The sequence below is a fragment of the Neopelma chrysocephalum genome, unplaced genomic scaffold (genome assembly GCF_003984885.1).
Source record: "Neopelma chrysocephalum unplaced genomic scaffold, ASM398488v2 Primary Assembly neopelma1_227, whole genome shotgun sequence".
Classification (NCBI taxonomy): Eukaryota; Metazoa; Chordata; class Aves; order Passeriformes; family Pipridae; genus Neopelma; species Neopelma chrysocephalum.
The window spans coordinates 107220-134801 of NW_020897889.1; the positions used below are offsets into that span (position 1 = coordinate 107220).

A 27582-nucleotide genomic window follows, 5' to 3' on the forward strand; every position below is an offset into this window, starting at 1 on the left:
CTCACCTCCAAGCACGGCCCTTGAGCTCCCCTCACCCCCAAGCGCGGCCCCTCGTTCTCCTGCTCACCCCGTCCCCCAGCACAGCCCCTGCGCTCTTGTCACCCCCCTGAGCTCCCCCATCCCTGTCCTCCCCCAAAAACGGCTTTCAGGGCCTCCCCGCCACCCCTCATCCCCAAACGTGGATCTTGGGCCTCCGTGTCCCCCCAGACGGGGCTGTGCTGTCCCTGTGGCGGCAGCAGGAGCAGTGGAGCAGGTGGGGATGGGGACGCACCTCTCTGAGGAGGTGGCTGTCGCCACTGTCTGCCCACCCTGTGCCCCCGTGTTGGCTCCCTGTGGGTCCCGTGTGGGACCTCCCTTCCCATCCCACCTCTAGCTGGTGGGATCAAACCCTCCAGTGCCTGCCTTGGGCACCCATCGCCCTCCACAGGACCCCCAGGACCACCACCCTTGGCCAACGGGTGCTCATCCCAGCCTTCCCCGTGTCCACAACCTCTGTCTTATCCTTAAATTTGCAGGCAGGAGCCACTGCAGGCACTGCTGATGGGACACCTTCCCAAAGGACTGGAGGGATGCCACCCTGGAGCAGGGAAGTCAGCATCCACCAGCCAGCCAGAGCAGCCCTGCCCAGGGCTTGACCTCTCAGACCATTCCTGCCTCTGAGGCAACAAACAGTTGACATCAGGATGTTTCAACACAGCAATGGCCCAATGCAGAACCGCCCTGTGCAGAGCTTCCCTTGCCTTCCCAGAGGAGTTTGTGTGGGGCTGTTTTGCTGTGTGACCCCCCACAAATCACTCCCACCCTCTGCAGGTCCCGTGTGGCTGTGAGACCTGACCTGCAGAGGGTTCACATCGGCCACCATCAGATGAGGGCATTGCCCACCCTCCCAGGCCCATCCCTCACATCCTGCAGTCGGTTCCCAAAACCCAGGCTCTTCTCTGGATGAGACTTTTCTGGGCAGCAGGGCTTGGTGGGCTGCGAGCTTCCAACAGCAGCAGAGCCAAGCTCCCTGTCCGCCAAGAGCTGCTCCTCCTCCTCTTTCTCCTCCCCCCGGTGCTGTCTCACCATCAGGCTACAGCGACTTCCTGGCATTGCACACAGGTCCTCACCAGCCGTTAGGAAAGAGCTTCTGGTTTCAGGGGAGGGGGACCTCGGAGAGGCTCATCCTGGAGTGCCTCGGGTGGTCTTCAGCAAGGAGGTGAGCACACAGGAAAGCATCCACTGATGGAAAATGGTGAGTAAGAACCAGACTTGGGCTATGCTGGACATGAGGAGGGGACACTGAGAGTGGAGCTGTGTCTCCTGGTTGGGAAGGCTTTGGGGATGTCCTTGTGAGGGACAGAATCCATCTGAGGCCCTCACTCCTCCTGGAAGGCAAAGTCCTCCTGTGTGTCTGAGCTGATCGGAGCTTCCAAGGTCTCTGACCTGTTCCTGGGCTCAGTGGGAGCTTTGCTGGATGAACTTGGGATGGATATAAACATCTGTGAAAAGAGGAGGCTACACTCCCACTGAGTCCAGGAGAGCTCCACCAGCACAAAATACATTGGAAAACCTGGAATTCGTCACAGTCACAGTGGTGCTGTATCCCACAGGTACACCTGAGAGCTCTGGGCAAGTCCCAGTTCATGGAACAGCCCCAAAATTGATGGTTACAAACCACTGAGTCATTCAAGTGCCAAAAATCCCAGCAGCATGTTTGGGAATCTAGAAAAAGTGGCTTTTTTTCACTAGTTCGGGTGAAAGCCCCACTGCCTGGTGTGCAGGAAACAGCACAATCACTCTGCTTCACCACAGGCTGTGCCAAATGCTGCATGTGAGGGTTTACCAGGGGAATTGGGGCATCTGCCTGAAGAACTTGTGTTTATGTAGGTGTACATATACATTTGATCAGTTATGTCTGAAAACATTGCGCCAGCTTCTCTCCAAATCAGCCCTTCCCTTGTGAAAGAAAAAATTACGCAAGTACAAACCCAAACTGAAATCCCAGAAGGAGAAGAACTCCAAAATCAAAGCCTGCAGCTCCAGCAGAGCAGCAGCTCTGGTGCAAAGAAACACTGTGGTCTGGGGACATCAGGGTGGGAGAAAGATGGGGAAGGTAACGTGATCCCTCCCCTTCCACAAGGTCCATCTGAGAAGCCTAGGAAAAAATGTAGCCCCATCCTGCTCCAAGCTGGCACTCTTCTTCCAAGAGCCATCCAGCCTCCTCCTGGCAGCCTTTCTGTGAAGGCTCTAGAAAAAGGTGAATTTTGGTCACTGAGGAAGCTGAGGGCACCTGGTTTGCGTGTACACGGTGTGAGCTGCACAGGAAACACACAGGTCAGAAAAGTAGGCCAGCTCTGCTGCCTCTTGGCCTTGTTTTTTTGCATGCAGGCTTTGGTGGGATGAGTCTCAGCAGCACCATCCCGAGTTTTCCTGCAGGGAGGGATCCAACGGCTCTGTGTGGTCTCCCTCTCTTTGTGGTTCTTCATGGGAACCAGGACCAGGGCAAGGCAGGTTGCTCCCATCTGAGCCCTGGGCAATCTCTGGATCTCAGATTCTACTAGTAGGGTGTAATCCCTGACCCAATCCCTCCAGTTTGATGGTCCCTGGTAGTGGACAAAGGGTGGATCAGACCAGCAGCCTGGTGTTGTTTCCTCAGACATATTCCAGGACCTTTTTGAGCAAAGACCTTGTTTCATGGAGAAGGCTTAGTGTGAGGCCATGCTGAAGGAATACCACATTCCCCAGGGGGAATTTTGACTCTTTTTCCTCCATGGTGTTTTAACTGGAATTCTTTTTCTTAACAGTCGCAGATGCATCTGGAGGGGAGAGATGCTGTGGTGAGACACCTGAGGGCAAAGTTCCAAGGGATCAGGAAAGACCCTCCTGAAGTGGGGGGCTGGCCAGAGAGTCACCCTGCAGCACCTCATGGACCAGAGCCAGGACAGACCCTTGCAATGGGCTCCAAGGGCAAGCCCCCTCCAGAACCCCCCCGGACCAGGAGAGTGGACTACAGCAGGGCCTCTCCGTGCCACAGCACAGGTCAGAGTGTGGCACAGCATTCCCCTCCTCATGTCACCCAGGAGGCCCTGGCATGGATGGCACGGCAGAAGAAGGGGATGGCTCAAGACGCCAACTTCCACCCAGCGCCTGCAAAGCCAGGAGGAGGAGATGTGTTGAACAAGGAGGTGGGAGCTGGCCCTGATCCTCCCCAGAGGAAGCCAGCCCAGCAGACACGGCCACTTGCCAAAGACAAGGGTGTTCCAGCAGTTCCAGCCAAAGGCACAGTGGTTGCAGCCCCCCTGGTCGCTGCAGGAAGCCCCCAGCACACAGGACTCCCAGCTCTGCCCCAGAGGAAGCCTTTGCCACCCGTGAGGGTGCTGGGAGTGAAGCCAGCCAAGCCCTGGCGCCCTCCTGTCGTGGATTTGGCAAAGGTCAGGGCAGCTGCACATCCTGGGACACCTCTCCATCCTGCCACAGTGCCACCAAGGAGTGCTCAGCTGGGTATGGCCAGACACCTGGAAGTCCCTCAGGGAAGGATGCTGCTTGTTGAGGAAGGGAAATGTCCCCACTTAGAGCCTGGATCTCCTGTGAAATGGAAATACTGTGGGGGCTGATGGAGAAGTGGGGGCTGGTAATACCAAAGGGGCTTTTATAGGCAATAGCATGTGGAAAGGAATGAGAGAGAAGGAGAGCAGGTGAGGTAACAAATTGCCCTGTCCCTGGCTGGGCACAGGCATCAGGCCCTGGGGTGTTTGTAGGGAGTAAAGTTGGAGTAAGTAACACAAGACATGCTGAAAAACTGGAGTAAGCCCAGTGCAGGGCACTAAGATGGTTGGGGGCTGGAGAACATGAGGAAAGAAAGGCTGAGACCCAGGCTTGTTCATCTGGGAGGAGAGAGAGGAAGGGGAGATCTCACTGCCTACAGTGACCTAATGGGGGGAGAAGTGGGACCAGACTCTTCCCAAGAGGTGCCTGGGAGCAGGGCTGGAGGTGGTGGGCACAAGCAGTAGGGGAAATTCCAGTTAGGCATGAGGAGAAGACTCTTTCCTGTGAGCATGGTGCAGCCCTGATGCAGGCACCAGGAAGACAGGCATCTCCATCCTTGGAGATACTCAGTTTTCCCCTGGATGAGGCCCTGAACAACCTGCTCTAGCTCCGAGGCCAGACCTGCTCTGAGCAGAGGTTGGATGAGAGTTTCCAGGGGTCCATTCCCACCAGTCCATCCTCATGTGGCTGTTAGAGCAGACAAGCCCCACCAGCGGGAAGCAGAGCTGGTCCATCCCATGAACAAGAACCACTTACACACCAAGTTAACACCCAGGGTGTGTGTCTGCCCCTTTGGCCTCGAGGCTGAGGCTCTCTGCTGCCTGTGGGATGCAGGGCTTGGTGCCTCTGGGTGAGGTGGTTCTCCATTCAGCACGAGCCCTGGACGCTCCACAGTGGCCTTCTAGTTCCAGGCCACTGCAGTGGTTTCTCACAGCTGCTGCTCTGCTAATCCACACTCTGGGTGATGAAACCTGTTTCAAATCCCGTTTCTTGCTCAACTTCTCTAACCATGAGAGTAGAGCCTCCCTTATTTCCTTATGAGAACTGAAAAATCGAGCTGGTTTGTGTTACTATTAAAAGGTGTTATCAGGGCTGGCTGTGCTGTTGTGCTGGGAGATGCTCACCCATATCACCAGCCCTGGCCCAGGGCTGAGCAGCCCTGGTAGAGAAGGCAGCAATCTGCTCTCCCTATGTCCTACAAACCGGCAATGTTTCAAGTATTTATTTGTCTCATGGGCACTGAGGCAAGTCTGAACATCTAGAATTACATCCCGCTCTGATTTGGTTATTGTTGTTAGTTTTTTGGGCAAATCTTATGATTTTTGGGGGCTAGTATTTGATTGTGCATTACTTGGTAGAATAACCCGGCAGAGCTGTGATGTTGTACTTGGGTCTTCATGCCAGTTGTTGGTTGGTCTGGTTGACCAGGCTGCTGATGAGGCTGATGATAAAAACAGTGGGATGTCAGCAGGCATGTGGGCATGCTGGCAGTCCTGAAGTGTACAGCAGCATGTTCTGGCTGATGATGCTTCTGAGTACATGGAGATATCCAGGGCTTGCCCTAACACTGGTACAGAACTGGAATTTAGGGTTTTCACATTCAAAATACCTGTTTTGGTCTTTTCATCTTCCCCTTCCATCATTTGTCCAGGGAGAAAGTAATATTAGGGTCATAAGAATGGGAAAATATATATTCAAGGTCCCCAGTGAGCTGTGCCCCCGTGTGCTGGACGAAAGTCCCTAGATGAGCTATGGAGTAAAAACTCCTTCCTTGATCCAGATGTGCAGTTTTATCTCCCCATATCCTCCTCTCTGCACTAAATCCATTCCAGGGTGGCTCTGACCTCAGGGTGGGTGTTAGAGCTGAGGAGAAAATACGAGATACCCCCTCACTGCTCCCTCCTGTTCTGCTGTTTCCCACAGGTAACCTGAGGCCGGGCTGTGCTGCACCGGGGCGGTTCCCGCTGCAGGGAACTCCGAGCGGAGCGGGGTAAGGACAGAGACAGCTCTGTTACACTTGGGGGCTTCGAGGCTGTGCCGACCCAGTGGGAAGGGCACAAGAGGGGACAGCGAGGGGCTCCTGGTGTTTTCCTGCCTGCTGCTGGAGCCCAGCGTGTGCTGGCAGCTCCCGCGGTGCGAAGCGCTGCCGCCCCTCGGGGGCTGCGTTACCGCACTGCTGCGGCTGCTGCCATCACACACCCTGCCCGTCCCCTCCACGGCCCTGCTGTGCTGGCACAGGGCACAGAGCTGCTGTCCCGCTCTGCCCCAGAGTCAGGGCCAGCCCACGGGCAGCCCACCTGCCTGCTGCCCACCCTCCTCCTGGCAGCCTCGATTCTGCCCTCGGCCCCCAACCCCGCTCTGCCTTGCCACAGGGATGAAGATGAGATATATGATGACGTTGAGTCTCTTGGGCCGCCCAGGAGAAACCCAGGCGTTCCGCTGCCTCCTGTGTCCCGGCCGCCAGCACATCCCCGCCCTAGAGGAGGTGGGTACGGGAGGGGCTGAGGTGCTGTTTGGGGTGAGAGCTGCAGCTCCCAGAGCCTTGAGGCCCCGAAGATCCACAGGCAGCAGCAGAGCCCGTGCTGAGCCCGCTGCTGCCACGCACAGGAGGGAGATGGGTTTCTCTGCTGCTTGTAAATGGGCACGGGAAACCCTGATCCCACCAGGCTCAGGGGCACACTCAGGGTTTGGTCCCAGGAGGAGGAAGCTCTTGCTGCTCTTTGTATCTTGTCTTGGCAGGTGTTTACACCTCACAGCAGCCTCATGGCAGCCCCTCTCCCGGGGTTTGGTTTTACAGGTGGAGATGCCGGCCGAGCCTCTCCCAGGGTTGCCCTGCTGGCAGCTGCACAGAGGTAACGGGGTTTTTCCTTTTCTAAAGGTCCCAAAATGGTCAGGTTTCCTTGGTGCTCTGACAGAGCTGGTGCTTTAATGGTTTCTGCTGTGCTTGCAGCAGGAAAGCCCATGAAAAGCACAAGCTGCAGGCTGTGCACCTGGTCCAAGAGCCCCCAGCAGCCCCAGAGCTGGTGCAGGGAAATGCAATGGGGCAGCAGCCGGGGGGGCAGAAAGGGATGAGAGAGATCAGAGCGTGGGGTCACCTGAACCTTCCTGTGACTCTCAACGACTGCAGAGAAGCCCAGGTCTCCCAGAAGACAAAGACCATGACGCTCAAGGAATGCAAGAAGGAAGACAAGGCAGACAGGGAGTTTCAGAAGAAATTCAAGGTGAGCAGCAGCGAGTGATCCCTTATCCCTCTAAGCTCCTTCTCCCCTCCTGGGAAGGGTGCAATGCAATGGCAGAGAGGAGCTGTGCTCTGCAGGGACTAGTCAATACCCAGTTCCCACCTGCCCTGTTCCCCCAGGTCAGACCAGTCCCACAGACCTTAGAAAGGCACCTGCTTTTTCCAAGCAGGGAGGGCAGTCAGACCTGCCTGACTCAGTTCCCCTAAGGGCTCTACTGTTTGTGTTTCAGTTCGAAGGCAGCATCAACGTCCTGACTCGGATGATGGTCGACCCTGCAGCGACAGAGAGGAGGGGCGGGGGGAAGAATTTGCCGCTGCGACGAGGAGAGATCCTTGATGTCATTCAGTTTACCAATCAGGAGCAAATCCTCTGCCGGAACAGCCAGAGGAGGTGTAAGTCTGGAGGAGGATGAGGGTTTGCCCGCAGGGGGGAGCACAGCAATTTTAGGAACAAGTTTCTTCGTACGCACACGCCCCGCCAGACCGCAGGAGAGACATTCTCCTGCCGTTAGACAGACCTGGCAGGTACCCTGGGCCTCAAAGGTTCCCACTTCTCTCTGCACAAACGTCCTGCTCTTCCTCCATTTCTACCGTGAGCGGGGCTTGTCCTCTCTCCCTCTGCTAAAAGCCTTTCCAGTCCCCGGAGCCTCTCGGCCACCAGCCTGGCACACCAGGCTTTGCCATGGGCACGGTGTCCACAAGCTGTGTCTGCACGGAGGGATGCACAGGTGAAACGGGCTGCAGATCCTCCGGGCAGAGAGACGGGGATCAGGCTCTTCCCCGCAGGCTGCCACCCAGCCCGGCAGGCTCCTCCCTGACACTGCCCCGAGCAGGTTCCTCCCACGGGTCCAGCTCAGCTTCCCAGAGCCGGCTCTGCCTTGTCCCATCTCTCCCTGGGGACGTGTTCACCTCTCCCTGGGGACACGTTCACCTCTCCCTGGGGACACGAGGTGTTGCTAAACCCTGCAAGTCCTGGGCAGGGGCAGGGGCTGGCGTGAGTCCCCGCTGATGCCGCAGCTCCCGGCACAACCTGACATGTTTTTCCTCGCTCTATTGCAGATGGCTACGTGCCCCGGGCCGTGATGCTGCACCTGTGAGTACCCTTCCCCGACCCCTTCCTCCCCCCGCCGTGAGCTCAACTGCTCAGTGAGTGCCCGGCACCAAACCATTTCTGACAGCTCAAAACCATCCGGCCCAGGCAGTGACCATAAACCCGACACGGGCTGGTTACCCTGGGGTGGAACCTGCCATTGCTGGTGTCAGGAGAAGTTCTGGCACTGGGGCACACTGAGCACTCCCCAAGATGTGGTCCCTCATGTGGGACATGCCCAGAGGCTGCTGGTGGCAGCACAAAGGTGCTGCCCCTCTGCATGGCCGGATCTGCAGCTCCCAGTAGCCTGGAACAAGGCCACTGTCCGTGAGAGGGGCCAGAGTCGTGTTAACCCCACACTGGAGGGTCCCAGCTCTGTGGGGAGAGCTGGGAGGGAGCAAATGGGACTGCAGGAGGACACCAGAGCCCACAGACAAGTCAGGAGAGATGGAACAGACAGAGCAGCAGGAGCTGGCCCTTGCCTCAGGGTCAGGAGGTGATGGGGACACGGGAGACCGGACTGTCCTCAGCACCCTGTCTTTCTCCTTGCAGGGACACTGACATCTATGATGACGTTGAGATTTATGGTAGGTGCAGAGGGAGCTGCTGCCCTGCCCCTTCACCAGGTGCTGCCTGGCACGGACCAGCAGCAGAGACCCCACACCAGCACCAGGGCCTCCCCTCCTGACCCCTTGCTGTTTTGCCACCTTCCCTCTCTCCCCTCCCTCTTTGTGATTCCTCTTCCTGGGATATTCTTTACTTGCCCTCAGTTCCCCAAAGGTCTTCACGTTCCGCTATTCCCAATTATTTGGACTTCCCTGCACCCTTTCCCATCTCAGCTTTCTCCCTCACTTGCTGTCAGCCCCAGGGCCCCCTCGATGTCCTTTGAGGTGTCCCTGATCCCCCAGACAACTGGGACTCCCCTTTCCCAAGCAGTTGCTCACCCCCAACATGCAGGCTCCATCCCCCAGCTCGCAGTTGGCTCTGAAATTGGAGCTGAACAGAGGCAACTGTGTTTCAGCTCTGCTGATGAGCAAACACTTTATCTACTTCTGGCAGGCTGAGTGATCCACGCTAAGGCCAAAGGCATGAGACAGCACCACAGAGACCTCCCCAGGGGCCGACACATGCACAGCACCAGGCACCACACTCCTGATGGGAAGGGAGCTCTGCTTCCTCTCAGCCAGCCTGCAAATCCACCGTGACCCTGCCAGAGCAGCCGCTCAGCACGTGGGGCTGCACAGGTCCTGTCCCACGGGGCAGGGGCCAGAGATCCTCAAGTCACAACTTCACTGTGGCTTTGCTTTGTCTGTGTAAAATATGGCAATGGTTCAAGAAGGCTTTGTGGCCTTGTTTTTGGCTGGGGGTTAAAGTCAGGGCCAGAAAGGTTTTAATATCTCCCCATTCCCAGAGGATCCTCAGTCTTGAACCCACCCACCCCGTTCTTCTGCACCATGCTCCAGCTCCAGCAACACTCCTGGCCTGAGCCAGAGACAAACTGGACACAGAAATACTCTAAAATATTGTGGATTATTGACCAGGTACCTCAGCAGCACCTTGTGGCCTCGGGGCAGCTTCCCTGCAGAGCTGGTGGGGAAGTTGGTTCTGTTGGGGTAGATATTCCTGCGGGAACATTCAGCATCATCCACTGGTGTCTTGGGCTGATGTCTGTGCAGATGCCACGAGAAAGCCCTGCCCTCATGAAGCCCTTCCGGATGGGGGTAGGATGGGGGTGCACTCACAGCTGGTGGGAGCACAAATGTGCTGCTGGACCCAGATCTGGTGGCAGGACCCAGATCCCTTTGGATCAGAAACTGTGAGGGGAAGGGAGTTCTGGGCCTGAATCCCTGCTCTCAGTCTGCACACCGGCCCCCAACCCAGGGGCTGGAGGGTTAAACTGGGAGGGTTCGGCACCGCAGGGGCGGGATGCCAAGCCCAGATTAACCAGTTGAAGACGTCACTTTCCATTATGGGAAAGGCTCCCAAATATCCCTGAAGCTTTTGGTTCTGGGGATTAGCCATCAGCATACTCAGCTCCCAGCACAGAGCAGGGGTCCGTCGGTGCCCGTGGCCATGAGCGGGGCTGGGAGCTGCTCCGAGGGGCATCGTCGGGGTGGCTGAGCCACAACCATGTGGGAGTGTGTCAGGAGAGCTGTGCTGCACTCCCTGTCCACGGTCCTCCTGCGCCTCTGGAAGTGGGTGCGGGCTTTCTGGTACAAAAATGGCCTCTTGACCCTCTCCATGCTGTCGGTGGCCACCGGGTGCCTCCTGGGGTTCCTGCTGCGGACGCTGGAGCTGACGGACCTGGTAAGCCTGGCCGGGGTGGGGATGGGAGTGAGGGAGATGGAGTGATCGGGGGGGCAGCCAGCCCTGGTGCCACTAAGGGTCCCAGATGGGCACAGCCCCAAAAGCAAAGGCTCCTGTACGAGAAAACACCTCAGGGCAGGTTTCTGCACGTGGGTTTGCTTGGGGTGTTTTTTGGTTTTTTTTTTGACCAAGAAGCTGCCAACAAATGCCAAAGCTGCAGGACGAATCCTGCCTTCCTCCAGTGGGAGTGGGGGGCTCTGGGATGGAGCCCCTGGGACTGCAAGAGCCTCCAGGTGGGTTGAGGAGGGGAAAGTGGGGAATGGCTGCTTGGCTGCAAGATGCTCAGTGACAGGCTCCCCCCAACACCGCCAGCAGCAACGGGGTCCCAGGGATGAGCTCCTCCCCTGACCCTCCCCAGCTGTGCAGATGCTCAATCCAAGCACGTTTCTGCTCTCTGGAGAAGACCCAGCAAATAAATAAGGGCGGGTGGGGAGCCTGGGGGGTGTCTTCCAGGGGTCCTTCCTCTGAGGACCCTTGGAAACAAATGCATTGGAGAAAATGCCCCTAAAAGGCACGTTCACCCAGCGCTTTCCAGGAGGATCGTGCTGTGAAACAGCCCTGGATCCCCGCGGCTGTGCTGGCACTGGGCAGCTGGGCTGGGCTCAGCCCTGATCCTCAGCAGGCTGGGGAGCCCAGGAGGGGGAATGCTGCTCCAGGGAGAGCTTGGCCGGTGCTGGAACATCCCTGTGTTGCCCACTTGGATTTAGCAAAGTCTTGTCATTTCAATTAGGCCCCTCAACATCAGCGCAGCGGGGATGATCTCGTTACTTAATTGAAGCCGGGTGTAATCTCCCTCATCCCAGTGCACACGCCCGTGAGGCCGGCACAGCCTCGGGGCTCCAGGCCCTCACCCTGCCATGCACTGAGTTCATCCATCCTCTGCCCCAGCCCTGCTGTGGGGCCCGACAGCCACTGCTCCCCATTAGAGACTTTTGTCCCAAAACCTGCACCACGGAGGAGGGGCCAGTCCCTGCTTTCCTCCCCACAGTGGGAGATGTTATGAAGTTTAAAGACCCGCTGTCAAAGAGGTGCTGTTCCAATCTGCTGGCACCCCTTGCACGTGTCTGGGCCCATTGTAGCTCCCCAGGGACATCAGCCACGTCCAGACCCCAGTGGGACAGCACAGGGACAGCACAGGGATGGCAGTGGGGAGCAGTTGTTTGAACAGCTGCCTTGGCACACCTCAGAGCCTTCCTTTGGAGTAACCAAAAGTACCTGCTTGGCTTGGGGCCATCTCAGATCCATCCCTGACACCTCTACAGTGGCACAGTGAAAGATGGGAGGCAGGGAGGGAGGGAGGAAGGGTGGGTGGATGCATGGATGGAAGGATGGTGGGTGGAGGTAGGGATGGAAGGATGCAGGAGGGAAAGAAGGCATTGATTTAAAGGACAAAGGGATAAATGGATGGATGGATGGATGGAGGGTGGGTAGAGGTAGGGATGGAGGGATGCTGGCCAGGTGGCTGCTGGTCCCACAGACCCTCACTCTCCCCTTGGTCGTGGCTGTGCTATCTGGAATTTGGGGGTCTCTCTCCAGACAGCCCTTCCCCATGTCCATGTGAGGATGTAGGGGATGTGAAGAGATGTCACAGCACAGAAACCTCCCCTGTTGCACCGAGGCTGCCCCACGAATGGGCTGGACACTGGGGCTCTCCCTGAGCTTGCCTTTGCCACCTGCAGCCACGAGGTATTCCCACCTTTTGCTGCTCCTGACGGCTCTGGGGCACTTTGCAGATGCTCCCTGATAACAAGAGCAACAACATTCAGGAGGAGCCAGCTCAGAGCTGGGGCTGGTTTGGAAAAAGGCAAATTTATCAAGTTTGAGCCCCTAACCCACAGTCATGGCCCACTCAGTGCTCACCTGACACACGGCTCTGCTCTGTGTGCAGGAGAAGCAGTATTTTTCCTTTCCTGGAGAGCTTCTCATGAGGATGCTGAAGATGCTGATCCTGCCCTTGATCACCTCCAGGTAAAACATCACCTCCTACTCTAAAGCACCATCTTTGAGGAGATGGCCCCCTGACCCCCCATTGAGGAGACCACCCCAAAACTGCCTGGGGTGGGAATAACCCTGGCCCCAAGCAGCTGGCAGCCAAGCAGCATCCCCTGGCTTGGTGTACATCAAACCCCACAATTTCCCAGCAGGTCTGGAACAAATCCTCACCTGGATTTGGTAGGCACCTGCACCCAGGTCAGACACCTGCACTGGCTGGGGTGTTTCCCTTCTTTTGGGCAGCTGGTGATGCTGGGACCCTCCGTGGGCAGTTGTGAGGGGTGGCTGTTTAACCTCAAAGCAGACTCCCTTATTCAGAGGGATTTGAGAAAGTTCAAGTAGAAACAAAAAGCATCCCTCAGTGCTCTGTCTGTGTTTGCAAATCCCCATTTTATGGGCCCATACAGACCTAGAAATAAGAAACAGAGCCAGCAGTCACACTCAGCTCTCAGCAAGGTCCCAGAAAGCTTATATGGATTAACACACTGTAAACAATTGCTGGCACGTGCTCATTAGACACACCCAACCCATAACTCCTCATTCCCTCGAGGATGTGTCGTTCCTCTATTGTTTGTCAGAGTTTCCTTGTTGCCCCATTTGCCTCTGGTTTATTTTTGGGAGCACTGGCCACACTTGGCCTGTTGAGCATCAGCCCTTGTAGAGATACTTTCTTTTCCCCTCCAGTACCTCACATCCCTCCCCCGAGGTGCTTGAGGGTTTCCCTCTGCCCTCAGCCCTCCCTGCAGCTCAGTGCCCTGGGTCATCCCCTCTGACCACTCTCCTGCCTGCAGGCACAGGGTCTGCACAGGGCTCCCAGGAGTTTTCCTGCATGTTGGATTGAACCAGGGATTTTTCTTATTTAATTACTGAATGATGGTGAAGTGGCAACTTCCATCTACACACCATCCCAGGGGGGACTGGGAGCTCCCCAAGCCTCAAGTCAGAATCACCCACCCCAGCATTGCTTTTGTGGCCTCTCGAGCTTCCAAAGCCCCTTTTCTCCTGGACATGTGGCTGCTGAAGGGGATTTGTGGGCTGGTCACTACCTCAGCCACCCCATCCCATGTGTCCCCAAGGTTGGCATTTACCCTCACAGCCCCCTCTCTATCATGTCCTGCCTGAGGGTCGTTGGGCCAGTGCTGGACTCCACCAGCAGCTTAGTTGGGATCTGCAGGGCTCAGTGTGGGTCTGGATGGACACGGGGCACCCTGCAGCCCCCAAACACCCACATTCCATAGAATCCCAGAATCCTGAGCTGGAAGGGACCCACAAGGATCATCCAGTCCAACTCCTGGCCCTGCCCAGGACACCCCAACAATCCCACCCTGTCCCTCAGAGCGTTGTGCAAACGCTCCTGGAGCTCTGGCAGCCTTGGGGCCGTGCCCACTGCCCTGGGGAGCCTGGGCAGTGCCCCAGCACCCTCTGGGGGAAGAACCTTTCCCTGAGATCCATCCCAACCCCCCTGGCACAGCTCCAGCCCTTCCCTGGCTCCTGTCCCTGGTCCCAGAGCAGAGCTCAGCGCCTGCCCCTCCGCCTCCCCTCGGGAGGAGCTGCAGCCCCCGAGGAGTCTCCCCTCAGTCTCCTCTGCTCCAGCTGAACCAGCCCAGTGCCCTCAGCTGCTCCTCAGACCCTTCCCCTCCAGACCCTTCTCCATCTCTGTGTCCCTCCTTTGGACACTCTCCAACAGCTTCAGATCCCTCTGACACTGTGGCCCCCAAACAGCCCCCAGGACTCGAGGTGAGGCCGCCCCAGGTCAGAGCAGGGTGGGACAATCCCCTCCCTGGCCCGGCCGGCGATGCTGGGCCTGATGTCCCCCAGGACATGGTGGCCCTTTGGGCTGCCAGGACACTCTGCTGACTCAGATCCAACTGACCACTGACCAGGACCCCCAGGGCCTGGTGCTGTTCCCCAGCCCCTCATTCCCCAGTCTGTCCCTGCATCCAGGGCTGCCCATCCCAGGGGCAGGATCTGACATTTGCCTTTGTTAAACACCACGCAGTTGGGGATTGCCCAGCCCTCACATTTGTCAGGATCTCTCTGTGGGGCCTCTCTGTCCTTGAGGGAGTCAGCAACTTGGTGTCCTCAGCAAATCCACTGAGGACCTTCCAGTCCTGTAACCAAGTTACCCCCACCACCAGCACTGCTCTCCCTGCTGGGGCAGCCAGTAATGCCCTCTCTATTTTTAGCCATTTTGCTAAGAAGTAGCTTATGGGTTACTTCTTAGGAAAGCTTACGTGTGCATGAAATCTGAACCAGCACCTCTCTCCTGGGGGTGTGGGGCCCATCCCCACCAGGATTTTATGAACTTTGCTGGTACCTTCCTTTGCTGTTCAGTCACACACAGCAGTGGCACAGGACATTGGAGATTTAGGGTAATGGTATCTTACCAAAAAAAGAACATCAGTTATTCACCATCAAAATACACTAAGAATACAAACTTCTTAACCCTTGGAGACAACAGAAAAGGTGGCCAGACCTTGAAAAGAGGTGTCTCCTGCCCTTCACAGCTCAGCCTGGGTTGCCACAAGCCCGTCCTGGGTGTGAGACCCTGTGGGCACTGGCACATGAAGGTGCAAGAGCTCAGTGATGCACTTAGGCATTGGTTTAGAAATATCTATGGAAACCACTCCCACCTTGGATATTTTGCCCATCAGACGCATCCTGTGCAGCTCTGGCAGCACACACTGACCACCACCACGTTTCTGCTGCAGCCTCATGTCCGGTTTGGCCACCATGGACTCCAGGGCCTGTGGGAAGATGGGGGTGATCACCATCACCTACTACCTTTGGACAACCTTCATGGCAGTGACTGTGGGGATCATCCTCGTGGTCAGCATCCACCCTGGGGCAGCTGCCCAGAAGGAGAATAACACTGTGGGGAAGGTGGTGCTGAGCTCCGCTGACGCGCTGCTGGATTTGATCAGGTACGTCCCAGGATTTCAGCAGGGGCCAAGTTTATGATGACAAGACCTTCCCAGAAGGCTCCAAGTTCCCAGGAGGCACTGAGATCTCCAGGGAAACAGGAGAACTGCTGGCCAGGTGCTGGTACCTCCGAGCCCAGCGATGTGGGGTTCATTTACCCCACCACACATCCCTCTGACCACTGTCACTGCTCTCCCAAAGCCACCAGCAAACAGGGGAAGCAGCAGAGAACAGACAGATTAACACTCCCTCAAGGCTCAGGGGCTCTCCCCTGCAACTCCAGCAGGGAGATGCCAAGCCTAGAGCTGACCCAGGGCTGTCTTAAAGCAGTGGGTGGGGATACCTGGGGAGGGGGTGAAGCACCGACCCAGGGGCTGGGGGAGAATCTCCATTTCTGGAGGCATTCCATGGGCTGGACCAGGCTCTGAGCATTCTGCTCCAGCTCTGAGGCTTCTGCTACAGGTGGCAGATGTCTGTCCCAGGCTCTGGCTTTCCATGAGTCCCATTTATGAGTGATTCTCAGTCCTGCTCTGTGTTGACCTTCCAGCCTCTCTTTGCCTTCAGCCTGCTGGTGTTGGCTGTAACATCCTCCTCCAGGTCTCCATGCCCACCAGAGGTGCTTCCCAGGGTGCTCCCTGTGCTCTCTCAACACACTTTAACCCCCGTGCCGTTGCTCTCTTGCAGAAACATGTTTCCTTCTAACCTGGTCGAAGCTTCATTCCAGCAGGTGAGTTCACCTGGCCCCTCTGTGGGTGCCTGGGATGGTGCTCAGCTCCACGTGGGGCTGCCTCTTTCCCCACCCACAGCCTGGACACGAGGCCCTTCTCCCTTCCCCTTCCCTTCCTTCCCCCCTTTTTCCTTCCCTTCCTCTCTCCTCCTTCCCCTCCCCTCTGCCTCCCCCCTGCTCACCCCAAGGAGGGCACCTGAAGGCAGGAGGGTGCTGGGGGAACCCAGGCTCACAGGGACCCCCGTGCCTGCCCTCTGCCTGGGAGGGTCGTGTACAGAAAAAGCAGCTTCCCAGTCCCTGGGGAAGGGGCAGCAGAGGGGCAGGCAGGAGGCACGGGGCAGGTTGGGGTGGGCAAAGGGGACAGGCTGAGGAGGGGCCAGGTAGGGTGGAGTGAGAGGGAAAACAAACAAACTCATGGCATTGGGAAAGCATCAGTAAAGCCCCCAGGTAGAGGGATGGGGGGACCTCTCCATGGGGACCGCAGTGCTCCCCCAGTGCTGTGCTGGGATCCCGCAGGGGTCTGCAGGGACCCAACTCACACTACCATGTATCTGCCCAGCAGCCTTGGCCAACAGTGGCTGTGCTGAGCTCTCCAGGGAGCAGCCACAGCTCCTCTTGCCTCTTGCTCCTTATTTCCACCAGCCTTTTACTCCCTGGAAAACAAACTCTGAACCTCCATGACCACCAGGGCTGGCTTTGCCTCCGTGTTCAGAGCAGGATGGAGCTCACACCAACAGCACACTACCCTCACTCCTTTGCTTCTGTTCCAGTATCGAACCGTTCTTGTCCCGGTGGTGAAGCCTCCCGGCTCTCCAAAGGTCCCAGGGAAACCTGTCAACTTTATTTACTTCGCACCCGACGACCAAAACCCCGAAATCCACCGGCCCGTGTTCCTCGAGCTGACGCCGTCGCCCGAGATGACCTACAGGACCCTGGCTGGGACCAGCAACGAGATGAACGTCCTGGGGATCGTCATCTTCTCAGCAACAATAGGTACCTGCTCCTCCAGGGTGGGGCTGCAGCCACTGTGCTCACCCCGAGGGAGAGCTGGGGGATGAGGTTCTGTTCACTGCTCCAGTCGCTGGGAACTGGGCCCGGCACAGAGCTCTGTCCCATCAGTCCCACCCAAGGTGGAGCTCACTGAAGCTGCAGGCACTGGGAAGGAGTTTCTCCCCAGGTTTCCCATATGAGCTTCCACAGCCCATATGCAGGTCCCGGGGGTTTTCAAACCATAACATAAGCTGGGGGGTCCTTTTCTTGAATGAAGTGAGGTGTAATTTTGCAGAGGCTGCCTGGGACACAGCTCATCCCAATGATCCAAGCCCTTCACGCTGAGGGTTCAGCCCCCTGAGCAGGCAGGATGTGACAGTGGGGTCAGACTTGTGCTGTCACAAATATATGGGAATTTACAACAGGAGTTTCTGAAGGAGGTAGGGAAGCATTCTGCATGGAACAGCCTGCAATCCTGTGTGGACAAGGTGCTCGGCAGCAACTTTGAGAAGGAAGATGGACCAGAGGTCGTGGAGAGACACGTGCAAGACAGAAGGAGGTTTGAAGGGGAGAAAGTCACTGCCAGGAGGAACCTGGAGCTGGCTCAAAGTGACACTGGGTACAAGGCTGAGCAAGGAAGGAGGGAAGGACCAGGAGGAAAAAGAGTAGGAGGCAGTGAGATAAGGATGGGGGCAGGATTATGTGTAGATTAAGAGGTGAGGGCAAGGAGCTTGAACTTTGTGTATAAGGAACCAAAAAGCCAATTAGAGGATTTGAGGGGAGGAGGCAGCACAGCCAGCACAGCACTGGAGGCACTGACTGCAGTCAGAGCCACGGAGAGTGGCCAGTTCTAAAGGCCATGACACAGAGAGAGCCCGGAGGGGATGCCCTCAGTGAGACTGGGCAGAGCCAGACCCACTGACAGATCCTTGCAGACTTTGCCTCTGGTAAACTCCTGTCCCAGCAACCGACACCTCCTGCAGACCCTGGACGCTCAGGGAAAGTGCTGAGCTCTTGCCTGCAGGACACGTGCCCTCCTACAGCCCTGTCAAACCTGCAAGAAGAAGCTGCTTTTCTCCTTTGGCGTGGGAGTGGGATCAGCCAGAGTTAGGAGGCAGCAGGAGATCATCTGAGCCAGCCCCAGCCACCAGCTGTGCTCCCCATGTTCTGCCCAGGATGGATTAGAGCTCCACGAAGCCACAGACTGGCAGAGCATCACCTGCACTGGGCAGGGGTACCTAGATAAAGGATTCATATACCCACAGGAGGCTTTCCCTGCAAGGAAGGGCCTGGCAGAAAACAGGAGAGGGACAGGGAAGGCACCACAGCCCCATGGAGTGGGGAGGGCACTCGGCTTGTTCAGTGGGAACAGCTTGGGAAACAGGATCACCTCCTCCGTGCAGCAAGGTGGGAACTGGCTGAGGCCTCAGCAAAGGGTATTTGTGTGCAATGGCAAAATAAGGCAGTTTGTGTGTCTGAGAGCAAAGCATCCACAGAGCACCCGCTGGGCACCTGAGTGACTTTGCTGTGGATGGAGACCCCACACAGCTACCCCAGCTCTGACAGTCCCTCCACTGTCACTGAGAGCCTCAGTCCTTTCTGTTGCTTTTGAAATCCAGAAAAGAGCAGAGATTTCAAGCTCCTTGCAGGAAGCTGTCTGTTTGCTAGGGACATGTCTCCCAAATCAGATCTGTAGGACCTGAAGAGCAACAACCTTCTCCCAAAGCAGCTTTTGTGGCCATCAAATACCAGATGAATACCCACAGAGCTGAGATGTAAATGTGCCAAGCCTTGTCTCATTTCTGAAAGTCCTGGCAAAGGTGACTCCATCTCATCTCTCTTCTGAGCAAGGCAGATCCCACCACCCACCAAGGGCCTCTGAGGACTGAGGAGGGATGAGTGGGACAAGATCCTGTCTATATTCTTCTTTTCCAAGCCAAAGCAGATGCCTGTACAGTGCTTCAGAATTAATTTTAGCCAACACAAGGAGGACGTGCTCTGGGCTGGAAACAATATGGAAAAATGCTCAAAGCCTCCTTTTTCCTTTGCTCAGTGGGTTCCTGGGAAAGCTCCCAGCCAGTGAAAGCAATGGGATTTAACATTAGCAGGCCAGACAGCACCACTACCCCTCCTAACCATTCCTGTATTTCTGCTCTAGTATTCCTTCAACAGAAAATCAGGCTGGATTATGTTAATGCAACAACATCAAAAGGAAAAAACAGACTTAAGAGAGGAGGCTTAATGGCTGTATCCAAGCAACTCAGTCGGATCCTTCCTGACGTCTCACTGTATCACTGTACAGCCACATGTGTTGTCACCAGCAGGGAACAGCCTGTGAGCCACCAGCAGGGCCCTGGGTGAGGAACAGCCCTGCCCAGGGGGGACTGAGAGCAGCTGCTGCCCACGGGACCAGACCCTGAGCACTGCTGGAGTGATCCCAGTGGCACAACCTGAGCAAGGGCAGGGCTGCAGCACAGCACCACGTCCTCGGCCACAGAGAAACCCCACCAGGCTTTGTCCTGTAAAAAAAAATCCATTTCTGCTTCCGGAGCTCATTATTCTTGTATTACCAAACAGCAATCCAGCCATCCACCTAATCCAGCTAATCCGCAGTTTATCCACCTCGGGAAGTGACTCTTCCAGCGCTGGAGCAGCACTGAGGTTTATCTGTTTTCTGTGCAAGGAACAGTCCAAATCCTGGCTTTGGGTCTGGTGGGGTTTTGTGAGAGAAGGCAGATGCTTGTGTTTGCTTGGAGCAGGGAATGGCCGTGACTCACAAGAGCACGTGGCAACCTGTGCTGAGCGTGAGCTTGGCCAGTGCCCCCCGTTCTGTGGCCACCAGAGCCTCCAGACCCCCGGCCCGACACGTGCTGCTCCCATGGTGCTCCCGAGTAACGTAACCCACTGTGTTTGGTTGCAGGACTCCTCCTGGGAAAAATGGGCGAGCGAGGAGCCCCCCTGGTTAACGTGTGCCAGTGCCTGAACGAAGCAGTTATGAAAATTGTCTCGATGGCCGTTTGGTAAATCTGGTTTCGATTGATTTCAGTTTATTTTCTTTCCCACTGTCCAATGGCACTGCTGGTCACACCTCTGCACGTATCTGTTGTGAGCACTGGATTTGTTTTCGTGCAGCTGTACCACACGGTGTCAAACACTGCAGTGTCTGTTCATGCAGTGCTTCAGGCACTGCTGCACCCTCATAAATAATTGTTTTATTCTTATTCTTTGCAGGTACTTCCCCTTTGGCATTGTGTTTCTCATTGCTGGAAAGATCCTGGAGATGGAAGATCCGTCGGTTATAGGACAGAAGCTGGGGCTGTATGTCATTACAGTAGTGTCAGGGCTTGCCGTGCACGGACTCCTCCTTTTACCTCTGCTTTTTGTGCTCATAACTAAGAAAAACCCCTTTGCTTTCATTCAGGGGATCCTGCAAGCCTTGCTGATCGCCTTAGCTACATCCTCCAGGTAGGAAAACGTGGCTGAAACCTGCCAATACCACCGAGCAGTAATCTGGTTTAGCAAGGGAGGCGTGGCTGGGTATGGCCAGGTGAGCCGTACAGGAGGACAGGTGTAACTTAAAGGAAAATGATGCTCTATTTGAGCATCATTTGAAATGAAAATGCTCCTGGTTTTAAGGGGAAGCAGATTCTTGGCCCTGCCCTGGCCTCAGTGTATCTGGAGATCAGGGCAGCTCATGGTGCTCTTCCATTCACCCTGTCTGGGGTTTTCTCAGACCAGACCAGCAATGTTTCTCTGTGTGTGTGTGTGTGTGTGTGTGTGTGTCTGTGCTTCTCTTAAATCCTGCAGTTTTCTTTCCATGAATTCAAACTAGAACTGTTGTAGGTGCTTTATAAAAACACATTGGGGTTATGATCCTGGCGTTTAACTGAAAACATCAAAAGCTCTTCTGAACACTTTTCTGACAATCTAAAATCAACTCTGTATGTCCCAAATTCCTCCACAGAAAAATGTTGTCTACTTTGAAAAGATTTTATAATTTTACATTATATTCATCTATTGTATTTTCATTGAAAAACATTCTTTATAACAATGAAGAAACTTTACACTACAAACTACCATCCTTTCTGGATGACACACAAGTTCAAACATTTTCCCAGAAAACATCTGACCAGGCAAAGAGGCAAAGGGTTTTTCTGGAATCCCTGTTGCTTCTTCACATAATCCCAATAAAGCCACCTAGACAGCGACCCCCTTCCAAGCACCCACTGCTGCAGGTGCTTCTGCAACTCTTAATGACCTGCCCTCCTCCTGAACCTGCATCTCCAGCTCTGTCTCCATCAGGCTTCCTCCTCCCTCTGCTCTGCAGCCAGCTAAGCGAGCTGGAGAGATGGCACACAGGGATGGAGGGAACACCCTGCTCCTTGTCCCAACCCCATGGGCTGTGCCTGGGGGCCACTGTGCTGTGCTCTGCATCCAGCTCCTTTCCCAAAAGCAGTCCCATCCTCCCGAAGTCTGTCGTGATCCCATCAGCTTCTCTTCTGTGGTCTCCTTTCTCCCACTTGTTCTTTCTTCTCCGTGTCCTCATCCTGGCTCCCGTGGAACAGCTCAGGTCCTCCTGCTAGAAAGAAACAAGAGGGAGTTCAGGGGGTGCAGGAGCCAAGGCAGCTGCCCCTCGTGCCCACGGCACAGAGGAGACAGACAAGGACCACGGGGGTCAGGCTGGAGCCTGGCATGGCCAGTGCTGTCCCACACTGTCCCACGCTCCAGGAGGTGCTGCAGGATTAATGTGGGGGCCAGGGATGCACCACAGAGCTGCAGCCATGGCACAGAGCTGGTCAGAGTGGCACCTCCAGCCACCGAAACAACATTCTGACATTTTCTCTCGCAGCCTGCAGCTCACTCAGCTGATGATGTCCCTTCCTCAGGTGGCGCGAGCTGAAGAGACTCTCGCGGCTGCAGCCGTTTGTGTTACGGTGCTGCCTCGCCACCTCGGGAGGGCTCCTGTCCCACCACACCCACTCCTGCTTGTAACACTGATCATTTCTTGTCCTGCAGCTCAGCCACCCTGCCCATCACCCTCAAGTGTCTCCTGGAGAACAACGGCATCGACAGGCGCGTGGCGCGGTTCGTGCTCCCCGTCGGTGCCACCATCAACATGGACGGCACCGCCCTCTACGAGGCCGTCGCTGCCATCTTCATCGCCCAGGTCAACGAGTATGAACTGGATCTGGGACAAATCATAACCATAAGGTAAAGGTTTCTTTGCAGCAGTCGAATTATGTCTCTCTATTCCCATTTATAGACGTTAGGACGATCTCTTGCGCTTTTCCCGTTCGCAGAGATCTTGTTAATGCACAGAGTGAACTTTCCTGGGAAGCTGAGGAGCAGGGAAAGGGGCAGCGTATGGGAGCCCCTGCATCAAGTGCCAGGGAATGCTTGGCTGGGCTCTGCACCCAGAATCTGCTGCAGGGCAAGGACTTTGCCTGTAGGGAAAAGCCCAGTTGTACAGACAGCACGGCTGGAGCAGGTCAGCACTGCAGGACCTGAGCACAGGAGAGTTTCTGCAGGTGCCATTTACTCCCCTTCAGGAATGGGATATCTGCATTCTATAAGCAGGGAAATAAAGCACCTAAATAGATAATAATAATAATAAAGTCAGGAATGGGATATCTGCATTCTATAAGCAGGGAAATAAAGCACCTAAATAGATAATAATAATAATAATAATAATTAAGTACAGTTGCAAATTTTAGCAGTTTTAAGCAGGGGCTCCCTCCCCTGAAGGCAGAGGGGAGCTGTGCAAGCACAGAGCCAGGACACCAGCTACCAGCCCCTGCTGTGCACAGGCAGGGGGGTTCAGGACGGCAGCCCAGGAGCAGGAAGGTGGAGGGAGCCAGATCCAACCCCATCCTTCCACAGAGGAATAACTCACTTTTCCACGCAAACGCGCTCGTGTGAACTGCGCAGCCGCCTTCTCGTTGCAGCATCACGGCCTCGGCCGCCAGCATCGGCGCCGCCGGGATCCCGCAGTCCGGGCTCGTCACCATGGTCATCGTGCTCACCTCGGTGGGGCTCCCGACTGAGGACATCACCCTCATCATCGCCGTCGACTGGGCTCTGTAAGTGCTCTCCTTAAGACCTGCCACGGGTTCCAGTTCATGGTGACGTATCTTCCTCTTGATGGGTGAAACCAGATTGATCTCGGGACAGAAACTGGATTACACTTGTCACAAACGGAACACACACCTTGTGAAATCACAGAATCATAGAATCAACCGGGTTGGAAAAGACCTCTGAGATCATCAAGTCCAACCCTTGATCCAACCCCGCCGTGGCTCCCAGACCATGGCACTGATGCCACATCCAGTCTCATCTTAAACACCTCCAGGGACGGAGAATCCACCCCCTTCCTGGGCAGCCCATTCCAATGGCTGATCACTCCCTTTGTAAAGAATTTATTCCTAATATCCAACCTAAACTTCCCCTGGCACAGCTGAAGACCCAGCCCTCTTGTCCTGCTGCTGGTTCCTGGGAGCAGAGACCAACCCCCCCCGGCTCCCCCCTCCTCTCAGGGAGTTGCAGAGAGTGAGAAGGTCTCCCCTGAGCCTCCTCCTCTCCAGGCTGAGCCCCCCCAGCTCCCTCAGCCTCTCCTCACAGCACTTGTGCTCCAGTCCCTTCCCCAGCCTCGCTGCTCTTCTCCAGACCTGCTCCAGCCCCTCCATGTCCTTCCTGAGCTGAGGGGCCCAGAACTGGACACAGCACTCCAGGGGTGGCCTCACCAGCACTGAGTCCAGGGGCAGAATCACTTCCCTGCTCCTGCTGCCACACTGTTCCTGAGCCAGGCCAGGATCCATTGGCCCTCTTGGCCACCTGGCCACACTCTGGCTCCTGTTCAGCTTCCTGTCCATCCACACTCCCAGCTCCCTTCCTGCCTGGCTGCTCTCCAGCCACTCTGGCCCCAGCCCGGGGGCTGCCGGGGGTTGTTGTGGCCAAAGGGCAGGACCCGGCACTTGGCCTTGTTGAACCTCATCCCCTTGCAATCAGCCCATGGATCCAGCCTGTCCAGGTCCCTCTGCAGAGCCCTCCTGCCTTCCAGCTGATCAACACACCCCCCAGCCTGGTGTCATCTGCAAATTTGCTGATGGTACACTCAGTCCCCTCATCCAGACCATCAGTAAGGACATTAAACAGAACTGGGCCCAACACTGATCCCTGGGGACACCACTGGTGAGCAGCCAACTGGATGCAGCACTGTTTAAAATGTCCCATTTTAAAGTACTAAGATAAAAACAAAGCAAATCATTAGGTGAGAAACCACATCGAGCTGACTGTGTGTGGCTGGTTTGTACTTCACAGCCCCCCTGGGCAGAGAGGGAACAGTGCCTTTCTTTCACTTAAAGGAAAGGTAACACAACACCAGTTCAGCCTTTCAGCATCACAGGGTACCACCCAATCACCACCTGTGATCTACTGATGTGAGAGGTGCTTGGGTAAATGAGACAAGTGCTGTGGTTGGACCTACAGGATTTTCTCCCTGAGAGGCATTTCAAGGAGGCAGCTCACCCCCACACTGAGCACAGACGATGCCAGTGCCCCGGTCTGGGAGGTGGCACAGGCAGGTCCCTGCACTGAACACGTGCCAGGGTGAGACAGCCACAGCACGGGGCTCACAGAGACATCACAGCGACTGTTTTCTCTCTGTATCCGCAAAACCATCACAGCCCTTGGCTCACCTTGCCATTAGCAACACCAGTGGGACAGCTGGGATGGGGGCTGAAATGTTCCAAAGCCACCAGCACCCCCCAGGCACGTTGGCTGTGGCCACCCCCTGCCCCTCACACCGTCTCTCCCCCAGGGACCGGCTGCGGACGATGACCAACGTCCTCGGGGACGCTCTGGCCGCTGGGATCATCGCACATGTCTGCGAGAAAGACTTTGCCCCAAAGCCCCCCCCGGTAGGTCCAGCGTGGCTGGGAGGGCAGGAGAACTCGGGACAGGGCAGCACAGACACAGGGCACGGGCTCCCGCCGGAAATTAAAATTTTGTGCTTTTTCTTTTTGCAGCAGAAGCCAGTGAACAACATAGACAAGCTTCCCTCCACAGAGACCTCACACCTGCATCCCAAAGACAACGTGGTTGAAATGACTGAAGAAACCCTGGTGGACCCGACAGGAGTTCACTACAGCATCTGCCAGGTGTAGCTGACGGCATTCCTGCCCCCAGGAATGGCATCTTGGTGCTAAACACTGACATTGTGAGTGTCGTACACGGATGCTCTGCAAGATAAAGGCCTTACTTGGCACAAAAAGTGGGAAAATCCTCTCTATCCTTCGAAGACTCTGGGACTCTCTGGCAGGCACCCAAGGGGCAGGGAGCCAGATCCTCCCTGCGCCTGAGGACACAGCTGGCAGCTCGCTAGCCTGTCTGAAACGGATGGGTTTGAAGGTTTAATAACTCCCATTTTCCCAGTTCAGCTGTTTTTGAAGGTTAGGGAGGTGACCAGGTGTTAGCAGACTGGATTCGGTGAGAATGCAGCAGGGATGGGACACAACTCTGACCCCTCTAGGCCAGCAGCTCCTTCCCTGCAGGTCAGGCTGTGCTCCAGAAGCTTTTCTTTTCCTTATTATAGAGATTATTTTTTTAAATCATTGCTTTTTATTTTATTACTGTGTTCTCCTCTAAAAACTAAGATTAAGTGAATTTCTGTCTAGAGCTGAAAATCCAGGTTGGATGTAACTGGATTTCCCAGCTGTCGGGTTACAGACAGCATGGCTGAGCTGCTCCACTCCCAGCAGGAACAGTGGGATCCACTGGCTGCAGGGATGGAAGGACCAGCTGTAAGCTGTTCCTGTGGCTGTTTTATTCCAGTGAACTAATTGACTGGGCCCAATTGCAATCGTGTTGATTTTCCCAGCTAAGGATCTGTCCCTAAGCTCAAATTCCAATTACAGCCTTAAAATCTAGGCTTCCCAGGGCAGCCTTCTCCACAAAAGCCTTTTATACCAACGATTCATGTAGCTGAATTAATTTCTCTCTCAAAATGCCATCTCATCCCTTTTCTCCCTCTTGGTCTTTCCTGCCACAGCATTAGGACTTGTAAGACAGCTCAGACCCCCACTCACATCACTGAACTGTTCTCCAATTGTACATAAAGAAAACACTTTCTGTGCAGAATTCTTTCATGCTGGAGTCAGAGGTTGTAAAGTATTTTCTAATTTAGAAGAAATATTCATTCCAGTTTTGCCAAATGAAAAGCAGAAGTCATTAAATATCATAAACCAGCTTTTGCACAAAAACTAGTCATCTTTGATTAACTTCCAAAGGCCTTCCAAGAACCAGAATCCTGGGCAAGGTAAGCTTGAGGCACTGCTGTTAACTTTGGCCTTTCTCACCCTTTCCTCCTTGGTGAGGTTATTTATAGCTTTTTAAACAATACAGCCCAACTCCTCCTCAACAGGAGCAGCCACATCATTTGCAAACCAAATAATCACATTTCAAATCAAGCTCTGCAGCTTCCCCAGTCATCCCTCCCTCCCTCCTTTCCCATTTGTGATCACCTGGATGCATCACACACTGGTTCAGCTCCAGTGGCTCTGAAGGGTTTTGTGGTTGTTCCTTTACACCTGGAGTGAGCTCAGACACCCCAAAACCCCCGGGGAGATGCTGGTGAACCCTGGGGAGGCTCCAGGGGCAGCTCCAGCTCCAGGACAGAGCACCACATCTGTCTGCACCAGCTGCCACATCCCCCCCAGATACAGCTGGACAAACACTCCCAAAGCACCTGCTCCAAGGCAGTAATTTAAAACAGGCAAAGATTAAAAAGGTGATTTATAAGACCTTCCTGTTGCAGCCACTGGTGCCTGGGAGTGCTCACGTCCCTCGCTGGCTGCTGCAGGTGAGCCCAAGCCGACCAGCACAGGTACCTGCACAGGCAGCCAAGATGAGCCCCACTCTCACCTCCATTCCCCCCTCACGGACATCACAGCACAGAATTAACCCTGCAATAAAAGGCAGGACTCAATGTCCACGGCAGAGGTCCTTGGCTGAGTGCTGGGGCTGCAGGATGAGCCTCTGGCAGTCCCGTGACAGGGCTCTGTGCCCTCCAGCACACCCAGCTTTTCCCTCACCCTCAGAGGCTGCAATCCTACTAAAATAACTTAAACAGCACATCCCCAAGCCCACTGCAATAAAGAACAAACTATTACTAAAAAACCTGAATATTATGTCTAGTAATAAATCCAGAGGTGGTGAAGCCAACCCCACTCTGCATAGATGTCCCTAGGAGCTGCAGCCCTTGTGGTTTATGAGTCACAGAATAGTTTGGGTTGGAAGGGACCTTAAAGCTCATCTTTTTCCATCTGCCTGTCACAGGCAGGGACACCTTCCATTAGACCAGGTTGCTCCAAGCCATGTCCAACTTGGCCTTGAATATTTCCTAGTATCTGGTGAGATAAATTTTAGCAGAGAAGTTTTGATTTGGGCAATCAGCAGGAAGGATGTCGGTGCTAGTAAGGTTAAAATAAAGTGTCTTGTCAGAGCTAATACAGCCTCATACCTTGTGACAAACACAGCAAGGGAGAGCTTTAACCACCCAGCAGCCTCAAAACTGAGCTGTCATCGCTGTGCCACTCTAACAGGATAAAACAAGGGGAAAAATAATTCAAATGCTTCTGAAAGTCTGTTTGTGCTCGAGCACAGAGGGATGCCATCATTATTGATGGGAAAAAGCCTAAGGCAGCAAAGGCAATCCGTCTCCAGCACTGCACA

At 55.3% G+C, this 27582-nt stretch overlaps 2 protein-coding genes and 1 long non-coding RNA gene across 3 annotated transcripts; all 3 read left to right on the plus strand.

Annotated features, from left to right (window-relative positions):
* Positions 1 to 22: 22 nt before the first annotated feature.
* LOC113977370 lies at positions 23 to 5303 on the plus strand. Its single transcript, XR_003537324.1, has 2 exons — positions 23 to 1234; positions 2787 to 5303. It is a non-coding gene; the product is annotated as an uncharacterized LOC113977370 (long non-coding RNA).
* Positions 5304 to 5327: 24 nt separating this feature from the next.
* PRAM1 (PML-RARA regulated adaptor molecule 1) lies at positions 5328 to 9176 on the plus strand (the record flags this gene model as incomplete). The annotated part of the gene is made up of 8 exons (XM_027703450.1): positions 5328 to 5518; positions 5901 to 6013; positions 6326 to 6380; positions 6656 to 6749; positions 6997 to 7159; positions 7826 to 7859; positions 8409 to 8443; positions 8916 to 9176. Coding segments are annotated over 8 exons (690 nt in total), but the record flags the coding sequence as incomplete, so codon positions are not given.
* Positions 9177 to 9761: 585 nt separating this feature from the next.
* Positions 9762 to 25217, plus strand: LOC113977368 (excitatory amino acid transporter 5-like). The gene is made up of 11 exons (XM_027703443.1): positions 9762 to 10163; positions 12112 to 12191; positions 14927 to 15139; positions 15822 to 15864; positions 16635 to 16857; positions 19775 to 19874; positions 20086 to 20319; positions 21871 to 22065; positions 22800 to 22934; positions 24671 to 24770; positions 24879 to 25217. The coding sequence occupies exons 1-11, from the start codon at positions 9987 to 9989 to the stop codon at positions 25014 to 25016; spliced, it is 1638 nt and encodes a 545-aa protein (XP_027559244.1). The 5' UTR covers positions 9762 to 9986; the 3' UTR covers positions 25017 to 25217.
* The last annotated feature ends 2365 nt before the right edge of the window (positions 25218 to 27582 follow it).